Genomic DNA, 12,338 nt, shown 5'->3' with positions numbered 1-12,338 from the left:
ATGTTACATTTTTGTGTTTTATACACATATTTGGACCTCTTATTGATGATACACATGATATACAGTACATATCTTAACAACTGGTTATGCTGCAATTTATGTGTACCTACCCTTTCAGACCAGTGCAAGGTAATGTATTATTTTTGGGGTCTACCCCATCCAAAATCCCTAGTTTCTAACTACAGTTCCTGATGATTCTTATGGTATATCTTTATGTGTTTGTGGTTCAAAGATTTTGGGTATGCTATGAGTACAAACAGAGCCTTCCTGGTCTTTAAGTGGCGGGTTCCAATGGACGAAGACCAACAGTGACTGAGGACGCATCCTACGTCAGCTTTGAGGAGAACAGTTCATTAGTGATGGGGCACAAATAAAAATCTAACATAGTCTAACAAGATTAGCTTAAACAAGCAGCTCCTAACCCTCAACTCCCTACTCAGCTACTCTCCATGTTTTCAGTCAGCTGGTCTTGCTAACATTAGTGGACTAGATTCCTATACAGTACACCTATATGTAGCAAGAATTCTAACAGCTATCTTGAAATAATAAGACACTTTTAAAAGACAATTACCCTTTTTTTATTTACTGCAAATACATTTTGGGTTCTCATCATTTAGAACACTGAACAATGATTGTTTATAGCAAGTAAGACTGTTGGAATGACTGAAGGTTTATTGTTTATATGTCTTTTTTATAGATAGGTTAGGAAACTGGTGAAAGTCTTCGGCAATTGCTTTTTTATTCTGATTGCAGCCGGAGGTGATATTCTTTAATACAGGAGGTCCTCGGGTTATGACATGGATCCGTTCCTATGCCTCGTCCGAAGTCGGATTCATATACAAAACATACTGTATGTATGTATATACATACAACCATGCTGTATATGTATAATATACTTAAAAAAGAAAAAAGAAAAGAAAAGGAAAAGACAAAAAAATCCCTTACTATTCATAAATTACTGTTCTCTTTACAGTAAATACTGTACAAATACCTGTACCCTACACTGTAGTGTACCCACACTTATGCAGTACAGTACTAGTAGACAATATGCAATACATATAACAATTTTTTCCTTTATTCTTGTGGTTGGCCTACACAATGTCATCAAAAGTTTCCCTTATGCTTTCCAGACATGATGAAAAAAAAAAAAAAAAAAAAAAAAAAAAAAAAAAAAAAAAAAAAAAAAAAAAAAAAAAAAAGAGGTACAAAACTATCCAAAAAAGAGCAGCACTGAATTCTCAAATTCGTATCGTAAATAAGCATGGCAAGCTAATGCTAAAGTGATGCGTAAAACATTACTCCGCAGTATTAGTTGCTCTCCGTATCAGCAAGTACTGTTGTTCGTCGTATCAATAAACAGAAAGTTGTAGCTCGAAACTGAGTTACAAGCAAATTTATTAAGTATCTTATGATAGACCCTTTGTAATGGTAAATCATCATAACTCGAAACCGCCATAACTCGAGACCGTCATAACTCAAAACCGTCTTAACGCGAGAACCTCCTGTACTGGATTTATTTATGATTTCTATCATAATTGGAAATGACATTATTATATTATCAGCAAGTATTATTTTATCTTTGCTTGGTGTGGTTGTGAATGATAGAAACAGTTAACTACAGTATTCATTTTTCATTAGTGTAATAATTCAGTTTGCCATGATTGTTCGTATTTTTAATATATTTTTTTTTCAGGCCATAATTCCTCATTTGGAAATCCTGTTTCCTTTGGATCGTAAGCAGATGACTGTTACACTGACTTCCCAGATTGATTGTGGATGACCCTGCTTATATAAGGACTTTGAACAGACTCCACTTGGAGGATAATATTATTGTTGATGACACAGCCTGGAAATTAATTTGAATTGTTCTTGTATAAACTGGCCCGGATATGAGTGCTCTATAGAATTGATGGGAGTATATCGTCAGCCTAGGGAACTGTGGGCCAGCACTGAGTTCTAGACTGTTCAGTTTAGTGTAGATGACTGTGTCTATACACATAGGCCTATATGTCTATTTAATACATATGTATTTTGCATGCTAGGTTACAACATAGAGTTAGTATTTGTTTTTTTAGTAATGTACATATGTATCTTTATATATATCTCTGTCAGTGCTAAACAATTTCCTTCTCTGTAAAATTTTACTCAAAACACAGTGTTTTCACATAAAAAGATAACTTACTTGAGAAACTGGTCTCAGAGATCTTGGTACCAGAAAACAACGATTTTACCAGATTCTACTACAAGTACACTTAGCTTGTTTTTCAGTGATAGCTTATAGCAAGGGGGGTTGCATGGGGCCTAACTCCCTCGCGGAATATGTAAAGATTTGCTGATACAAGTCAGGTCAGGTTGGGGTACCATACCATTGGCAAGAACATGACCTGATTTACTTACAACTCTGGCACAAAGATGAAAAGAGTCTGCACCGGCATACAACATGGAATAAAAATTCCCATGCTTAATGCCTCCAACTCCAATTTACTAAATCATAGACATATGGCCTAACCTAAAGTACTCCCACTAAACCTTACTATGAGGTTGACACAAGTCGGAGCCTTTGTATGTCAGCGGCCAGTTCCTCCTTTGTTGATTAAAATTGGACATCAACTAACCTCAACTTTCCCCCCTAACCTAACCTACAAGCCGTGTCCTTACTTACTTACCTAACGGGGGGGGGCTAACAGCCCCCTGCGACACCCCTTACACTGCCGTATTCTAAGTTAGCCGTAATCATACATGCAGGTGGCCGCTATCATACATACACACCCACAAGTCTTCCACTTATCTCCACTCGGATTAGTTGGTGGGTGTGTCCGCTATTCTACAAACTACTCTTAGGTAACCAGGGTAGTGGTGGTTGATGTGGTAATGTCCCTGACTGGTGAATACCAGAGTTGGGTTCAAGTCCCACTCAAACTTGTTAGTTTCTTTGGTCGCTACAACCTTACCTTCCTTGTGAGCTAAGGATAAGGGGTTTGGGGGAGCCTATAGGTCTATCTGCTGAGTTATCAGCAGCCATTCCCTGGCCCTTCTTGGTCCTAGCTTGGATGGAGAGGGGTCTTAGGTGCTGATCATACATATATATGGTCAGTCTCTAGGGCATTGCCCTGTTTGATAGAGCAATGTCATTGTCCCTTGCCCCTGCCATTCATGAGCGGCCTTTAAACCTTTAAGCCTTTAGGAGCGTTTATTGACTGTAGACGCAGGTCTGCTTAGGTATAGAAAAAGGGAGGTTCAATCCAATTTAACTAAATTAACTTATTAATTTCTGTTACAAACCATACGAAACAGGATAAGAGATCTGAAAATTAATAGTTCGCCCTATTTATCATGAAATGTAAATGGATATATATCAAAAGACATTTACTAAAATACTGGTCTTACACTACTAGAAGCAATAGCCTGTAATAGTATCTATCAGTAGAACCATGGAAAATAGATACTGTACTTTACTCTAACAATGAGCGTTGAATTGCATAAAATGCAAGATTAAAAGTCAATACAGTGAATAATTATTCTATAATAATCTACATTATACTATGGTACCTTCAATTGCTTTTTGGGTCACCACAATGATGATATTCTACCAACAATTATGAGGTATTCTAGCAATAACTATGAGTTATTCTCACAATAATTATGAGGCATTCTAGCAATAATTATGAGGTATTCTAGCAATAATTATGAGGTATTCTAGCAATAATTATGAGGTATTCTAGCAATAATTATGAGTTATTCTAGCAATAATTATGAGGTATTCTAGCTATAATTATGAGGTATTCTTGCAATAATTATGAGTTATTCTAGCAATAATTATGAATTATTCTTGCAATAATTATGAGGTATTCTAGGAATAATTATGAGGTATTCTAGCAATAATTATGAGGTATTCTAGCAATAATTGTGAGGTATTCTAGCAATGATTATGAGTTATTCTAGCAATAATTATGAGGTATTCTAGCAATAATTATGAATTATTCTAGCAATAATTATGAGTTATTCTAGCAATAATTATGAGGTATTCAAGCAATAATTATGAGGGTAAAGTTTTGGATTCAACCAAATTGGGAAATGTATTATATTAATATATTTTCCTAGTAAAGCACGTGATAACAAAACACTTCTTCTCAATACATTATTGTCGCTAATGCATACTTACAGAGAAAAAAAATATTTCAGGAATTGAAGGTCTTGACATTTTCTAAGTTTAGTGTATATCTTTCCATGGGCATGCAAGGTAGCTCTTGTTCGTTTGTATGTCTGTTTTCATCTTACTTGGCTCCGCCCCATTGCGTAATGTGACAATATTTACTTGAATGCGCATTTGCTCCTCCCACTAATGTCGCTCCTCCAATCAAAATACTACTGGGTTCTTTTCAAGGGTTATTATTGGACGATTCATTGGTCTCTCAGTCTTGTTTCAAGGATCTGTTTTTCGTGCAATATAACATTGTAAACGATACTATTTTGTTTTTTTCCCTATTTCATTATGGGAGAAACCCGTGATTGTCGTTTGTTTTCGGTTTTCAAAAGTTCCGGTTTCTATATTTTCTTCACACGTCACTTTACTGTCATGGATCCTCCGGTACGGTTGTGTGAAATATGTCGTTATTCCTATTTTGATGTGATCGGCCGATTTCATGGGAATTATAATGGAACTCCTGAAGTAGTGAATCGTTTTCTAAGGGAGCATTCCGTATTACCTTTAAGTGTCCAGTGTGGTAAATGTGATTCGCCTTTACATTTTCGTGAGGATAGACATGTGTGGTATTGTACCAAATCTGAACGTATTCCAGTACTTGATGATTCAGAAGAGGGTCAACCACAACCTTCCACATCTTCATCGTCATCTTCCGTTTAAGGTAAGAAGTGATTTAACAAAATATATATATTCAAATTTACCCCTGGTTAAAGGGGGGGTCGCAGGGGGGGCGAAGCCCCCCCCCCCCGGTAGGGGTACAGGGCCCCTAGGTTAGGTTAGGTGGGTTTGTTAGGTTCTGTGGTGCCCTGAAAATTACTGTCGCCTTAAGGGGGGGTCGCAGGGGGGGCGAAGCCCCCCCCGGTAGGGGTACAGGGCCCCTAGGTTAGGTTAGGTGGGTTTGTTAGGTTCTGTGGTGCCCTGAAAATTACTGTGGCCATAAGGGGGGGTCGCAGGGGGGGCGAAGCCCCCCCCCCGGTAGGGGTACAGGGCCCCTAGGTTAGGTTAGGTGGGTTTGTAAGGTTCTGTGGTGCCCTGAAAATTACTGTGGCCTTAAGGGGGGGTCGCAGGGGGGGCGAAGCCCCCCCCGGTAGGGGTACAGGGCCCCTAGGTTAGGTTAGGTGGGTTTGTTAGGTTCTGTGGTGCCTTGAAAATTACTTTGGCCATAAGGGGGGGTCGCAGGGGGGGCGAAGCCCCCCCCGGTAGGGATACAGGGCCCCTAGGTTAGGTTAGGTGGGTTTGTTAGGTTCTGTGGTGCCCTGAAAATTACTGTGGCTTTAAGGGGGGGTCGCTGGGGGCCCTACCCCCCTCCCCCCGGTAGGCCTAGTTAGGGGTATGGGGGAGGGGTGCTGGAACATTAATTATTCATTTATTGCAAATATCATTCAATGCCCCAACACCCTCCCCCCCCCTTCCCCCACCCAAAACCCCGGTTCCCAAAGGGTGTCCCCCATAATTGGTGGGATGAACTAGGGTATACATAGTAAATCTCTAAATCGGTTGGTTTGCAGTCAAAATAAACGTTAAATTCATTGAAACCACACTATTTCTGATGCAACAAATATATTTTTATTGCATTTTTCCAAATTTGGCTGAAACTAAAAATTTACCATTATGAGTTATTCTAACAATAATTGCGAGGTATTCTAGCAATAATTATGAGTTATTCTAGCAATAATTGAGTTATTCTAGCAATAATTGAGTTATTCTAGCAACAATTATGAGTTATTCTAGCAATAATCATGAATTATTCTAGCAATACTTATGAGGTATTCTAGCAATAATTATTCAACATAGCACACCTATGTATACCTTAAATCACCATCTGAAAGTTAATGAAAAAAACTGCCAAAAGACTAATTAAAAAAGCCGAAATATTAACTAGGACCAATTCTCAAGATAAACTGTCTACCGGACAGAACCGAATTACCACAAATAATATTAATAGTCAGAGTAAATAACGTCACATAACTTGTGGTCATTAATCAAATTTTATATACAAAAAAAGTACATACTTTTGCGTGTACTGTTCCCATTGTAGTGATGTTTCATAGGCCTGTCACTAACTGTGTTTACCTTTTCTCTTGGTCCCTCTATTACCTACATCTTTCTCTCCCTCTCTCTCAGGGTTGCCAGATTATTTCGACTGGATTATCGTATATAAGCCTTAAAATTGTCGTTTTTCAACCAAAGTTATCGTACACAGTTTCAATATAATTATTAAGGAGTTTATGATTGACTTATTTCAAAATATTTGAGTATAATTGTTTAATTAAACACACACACCACACATATGTATATACCTAAGGTATGTATCGTACATCGTACCGGATCCAAAATAATCGTACACGTACTATAATTATCGTACGAATGGCAACCCTGCTCTCTCTCTCTTTCTCTCTCTCAGATGCATCAATGTTGTCGGGATCAGTATAGTTAAACCCGTAAACTTAGGCTATTTTCTGTTTGTTTAATTATTGTCATATAAAATAACTGTACTATTATACTTGATTTATCAAATATGTCATCTTAAAATGTATTTCAAAATATCAAGCTCCTTCTTTATTCGATTGATTTGTTATTTAAAGTTAAACCAACCAATTCTCCAATAGGAAAAATGTCTGGTTTGATGTTATTAATTTTAAAGTAACTTTCATGTTCTACGATTTCATATTACAATATCTAAATAACAATTTCACATCCATTTTAAGCAAAACTTTTCGGGAATATTCCATTTACTTAGAAAAAAACAAAAAACAGCGTGACCTTTCTACCAATACTCTTTTCTGAGAGAAAAAGTACTTGATGTTGACTAAGCTCCTTTATTCATCATAAACTCTACAAGTGATCTTATTTCATGAACTTAGGAATAATATTCATAATTTCTTAGGGCCACCGACAGAAATTCATCTGATTTAAACATTATTCATCTGTTACCGGTGGCCTAAAGTTACCAGACACCCACAGAAGTGTGTGCATCACAGAATTTAGTGGTGTACAATGTATATTATGTATTACTCCAAAGGAAACGAATATGACATAACTTTAAATTAACAGAGATATGGCTAAAATGGCCATCAAAAGATTCATCATGATATACAACTGAAAAAGGAGTTACATGTTCAAATTATTTTATCATAGCACATCAAAGAAAAGATATGCCTATCCAGTTTGAAAAGAGGTATATAACTTACAATAAAAATGGAAGAACAAAATCATAGGCCTATAGCTAGAGGTAGGCCTTTAGAAGTTAAACAAGTATATGGATATGTGTAAAACTCGTGCATGTGGTAAGAGAGTCGGCTCGGGAGAAGTGTGATTTTGGGAGGACATTAAAAGTGAAGATGAAAATAAAAAGATGAAGGAAAACATGGATTATATCTAGAATGTAATTGCAAAACAGAAGGGAGGTTTGTGCACAAACGTTATGAGAGATGGATACGGAGGCCAAGGGGCCTTCTGATTCAGGGAAAAATAAAACGTGTAATAATAAAAATGGATAGAGTTGAGCAAGAGTTGTGGAGATATTACGTTGCCTCAAAGAAAAGAAAAGCGGAACAGCCAATATTGTGAACGTTCATTCAACTTAATGTATGAAAGGGGGCAATGAAAAATGTTATCTAGGTGTTGAAAAAAAATAAACCCGGGAGTATGTAAACAAATTAGAATGATACTTGAAATGTCTATAAACCTTGCATGAAAATGTATGAAAGGACTGTTGAGTTCATTCTTTATTAAAGTGAAGTTTGACATTCGACTAATACGAATGGATGAAAAGATGTTGAATGTGTGAAATATATGTGGTGTAAGAAGAATTAGTAGTATGAAAAATGTAGAAGTCCACTGCGGTGGTAAAATTTTCATTGTGATATAGTCCTGTGGGAAGAATGGACGACGATATTCAAAATGGTGCATAGTTTAAAAGTGCTAATGGTTTGAAGAAGAAGAATACCCAAAAGTCTTGGGTGGATGGCATGGACGAAGGACCTACTGAAAATTAATAGATTTAACCAGTTTTGATATCTAAGAGATTTAATATTCAGGAGGTAAAAGAGTACGCACTATACGGTGCAGTAATGTTAATTTTTGTATTACGTAATACAGACGCATTTCTTTCCTTATACGCCATTTTATAAAGAATCAATACCATTCTTCCAACCTCTCGTGAGCATCATTTTTGTTGATCTGGTTTGAGGTTGTCTTATCGGGGTTCAGACATCAGGAGGCGACATGCTATCCATACAGATCAAAAATAGGAATGGTGTCACAAGATTGCCGTGTTCCTCCGCTCACCGTCTGTGAGGGAAAGTTGATTTTGTCGCATGAGCAATGTTGCACAGTAGGGATGTTACAATGGGTATCGATTACTGTCGGGGATTGCATAACGAATTACATAATGTTTCTTGAGAAAGCTATGTACTGTATTTGAAATCTTTAAGAGTGATTGCAGTGGTAACTGCAAAAGGAAGCATAGTATATGTTTAGGGATAAGCAACGCATTACAATTAGTAATCAGGATGAGTCGGTATTAATCATTGCTACATAAACAAAGAATGGAGAAGACCAATGCGACTTGCTATGTAGATAAAATGTTAAGGAGAAATTAGCTTACGAATAAGTTTTGCAGCGACCATTCTTAAACAAAAATAAAATCGATGAAAGCTGTGGATGTTTAATGAAAGGCAAATATGTAGATGCTCATAGGGATAGTGTCTATTGAAATAAGGAATTTATAAATCTTACCATGATAACTTTTGCTTGCCTTACAAATGAACGACACATGAAATTTTCACGGACACAGGTAGGAATATATAGTAATAAAGAATTCACGAAGACTGCATTGCGTTTGAATTCGACGAGAATGTTATATAATGATATACGAGCTGGACAGTAAACAGCAATTCTTAAGAATCCAAGTTCTTTCTTGGCTGACATAGCTTATTTTGCTAAATACGATGAACTAACATGAAATTAATATCAAATCAAGCTCAACGGGGACTAATCGAGAAATATTGGGAAAATATTGGTCTCTCTCTCTCTCTCTCTCTCTCTCTCTCTCTCTCTCTCTCTCTCTCTCTCTCTCTCTCTCTCTCTCTCTCTCTCAACCCGCAGTAGCCATCGTGGTGATGAAGATGACCAAACCCCAGACATGCCTGAGGCATTTTTCCTGCATGAACTAGAAACAACTGCATTTGTTGGTGTGTTGTTGCTATAACTAGTTCTTTTTTTTTTAGGGGGGGGGGTGAATGCAACTGTTGCATTAGGCTATACATGTCCTGACACAACAAATTGGCCGATGCATCTTCTACTTTACGGATCCCCCTGGTTCATGTTATAGTTTTCGATCATGAAATTATTGAATTATATCCAGGAAGACTAAACAAAATAACTTTGTTGCAGGTTCTGTGAAGGCAATGTCTGCCCAATGGTCACGATGTATGAGCAGGGTGACCAGCTTTTGAAAATTGAAATACGGAACAGCTGAATTGGAGAAGTTGAACAATATAGTGCCAGACATACAACTTACGTGACAGCTTGAAGTCCTCACTGGCGTCCATATTGTCTAGGACCTTCTTCATTGACTTTCTTGTTTTAAAATGTGTTCCTTGTAGATTTTTTTTTACAAACAGTTGTTCAATATATATGTCAAAGCATTACAATATTGCAATCAAGCATGTTTTGTAGTTTTTTTATAACTAAAAATTCACTAGTATATTGCATTTTTTCAAATATTGAAAAAAAAAACGGGTCTAAAGGCGTCCCTGGGAGGTTCGATAAGGGGTATGAGACAAATGTCATAAATATGGGACAATCTCATCAAATTCGAGACGTCTGGTTACCCTGGTCCTGAACGGCCTCACAGACCCCAACGCTAGGCTATAGATCTCAAATTCATCAATTTGTGAAAATCAAACTTTCTGAGAATGTTAGGTGACTGAGCCTACCATGACAATAGAGTACAGTCTGATTGGACGTTAAGATATTTTTTTTTTTACTTTGATCACCAAGTAGGCCTACACCTATAGCTTTAACTCGATGTCAGGAAATGAATTTAAAACCTATTTTTCAGTCAATAGTTTGTTAAGGAGACATGCGCTTTATAGGTTAGGTTAGATAAAGGAACCAAGTGTTAAAGACTGAAAATTTTACAAGTAGGCCCATTCAACAATCAGATTTGCTGATGCTGTTTTGATTTCTCAACTGTTCAATGATTCCAGTTTATGAAAGAAACACAAGAAAACAAAAACCCTATTCTCAATAGCTTCCAGCCTTAGTAAAATGAAATTCTGAAAGTGAAATTTTTCTGCTAATAAGCCCACTTCTGTATTCTGTATTTTAGCCATTGTTTTAATGATTCCTATAAAAAAAAAAAAAAGTATAAAACGGAAATTCAAGTCTATAACTTGCTATTTACTATATATTCTTTTTGGGCTACTGACATGAGGTAGTTACAAAATTGATAAACATGAACTCAAAATTCTCAACCTTATCCCACAAAATATTCAAAATGATAATGATAATGACTGATAGAATTAATTATGATAACAAAAATTATATAAAAATCCAATATGCGTTTCTCATCCTGAAAGAAAATAAGTGTTATTTACTTAAGGGAAAAAGTGTAATTGTTAAACATCTGAATGATACCTATAAGATATAAAAATAGGGAAATACTCTACTTAGGTTACTTAAATATCATCGTTATATGCATAAACATAAATTAGGATGAGAAAAAATGGTAGCTAGACTGTTTGAATTAAACGATTCACGTAAGTTAAACCTCACATAAACACCAACTCAGCCAGGACGTTTGAACGAAATGCTCATAAATCAGAGGAACCTTCTCAGTGACCACTGTATGCATCTTATCGGGAAATATCTGGCGTCTCATTGGTCGATTCTTTCTCAGCCCTGATTGGTGGTTGTCTGTGACGTCATCATTCGTATTTGTATGAATGAATCTAGCTGGACAAAACCTATACTTATTGCAGGTGAATAATGACAGAAAAATTACAAATTTCATGGAAATAAACGTAAAATACTTACTATTTTGTAATAAATAGATAATAGATCTTGTTGCAGGGTATTAGGTAAATAAATACGTCATATTCAAAGGAATACTTGACTGTGTTCTGGCTACGATGTTAGATGTGCGTGTGTTTGTCTGTGAAACTGCAGTAAGCGGAGTCAACCACCAATCACAGCTGCGGAAGGCATAGCCAATCAGGGGGCTGGAATTTGCCGGTGTAGGAACATTCCAATAACTTATGAGTTGCTGTTTGAGAAACCTACTCAAATTTCCATGCACTCTTATTTAAACGCTCTAGCTATGGGGGGACGGAGCTGAAGACTGTTTTTTTTTATATGTGAATTGAGGATATATTTTATTCAAAATATATATAAAGTCTCTTATAGAATATTTTTATAACATTTTATTAGCGGGATAATCTGTAATTACCAAATAATCCATGTTGAGAAAATAAGTCTGTGACGTCATAATGAGAAGGATGAATATTTTAGCTGGTCTAAATAACTGATTAATCTCTTTGCTTGGTTTGAGTGGGATACTGAATAACAGTGATAGATACTATTACCATATAGGGTTAAATTGTAAAGGAACTATATGACTTTAGTTCCTATTTTGTTACATTCCAAGTATAATGTAATTGAACAGATCGTTATCAAATCATTATCTTTATAAGGAAATACGTTGTTGTAAGGTTCAATACCAATTATGACTTAAACATTGTATCTTATGGAAAGAAATTAAGAAAAAATAGTAATCAAATGGATCTTTTCTATTTGATTAGTTCGCCAAAAGCAGTCATGATTAAAAACTCTCTACCCCTACGAGAGGGAAATGTCTGTTACCTCATTGGCTGATTAGTACTCTGTTGTGATTGGTGGTTGTATGTGACGTCATGCAATCGTGTTTTATGAATAAATTCAACTGTAGTGGTGAAATACCTATACAAATAAGACAGATTTTGATTTAAAGACTACAAATCTTATGGAAACAAACTCAAAACAACCATTTATTAATTTGCCAACAGCAACCCATAAAATAGAGGAACCCTCGTACCTTATGCGTTTCCTTGGCGAGAAATAGCTGGCGTCTCATTGGCTGATTCGTCCT

General features: G+C 36.4%; 1 protein-coding gene across 6 annotated transcripts in view; it reads right to left on the bottom strand.

The window, feature by feature from the left end:
• The window catches only part of LOC137639927 (sorting and assembly machinery component 50 homolog), a 113,019-nt gene extending 100,681 nt beyond the window's left edge, over nucleotides 1–12,338 (bottom strand). For 3 of the 6 annotated variants that reach the window (XM_068372218.1, XM_068372220.1, XM_068372222.1), the window contains exon 1: nucleotides 12,285–12,338. In XM_068372218.1, coding sequence (XP_068228319.1) covers nucleotides 12,285–12,323 — 39 coding nt within the window. In that variant the 5' untranslated portion in view covers nucleotides 12,324–12,338. Of the gene's footprint in view, nucleotides 1–6,216; nucleotides 6,353–12,284 lie in introns of those variants that run through there. The other 3 variants (XM_068372219.1, XM_068372221.1, XM_068372223.1) reach the window with 1 other exon arrangement.

Source organism: Palaemon carinicauda, chromosome 4 (genome assembly GCF_036898095.1).
Source record: "Palaemon carinicauda isolate YSFRI2023 chromosome 4, ASM3689809v2, whole genome shotgun sequence".
In the NCBI taxonomy this organism is placed as follows: Eukaryota; Metazoa; Arthropoda; class Malacostraca; order Decapoda; family Palaemonidae; genus Palaemon; species Palaemon carinicauda.
This window is presented reverse-complemented; position numbering and strand designations above follow the sequence as displayed.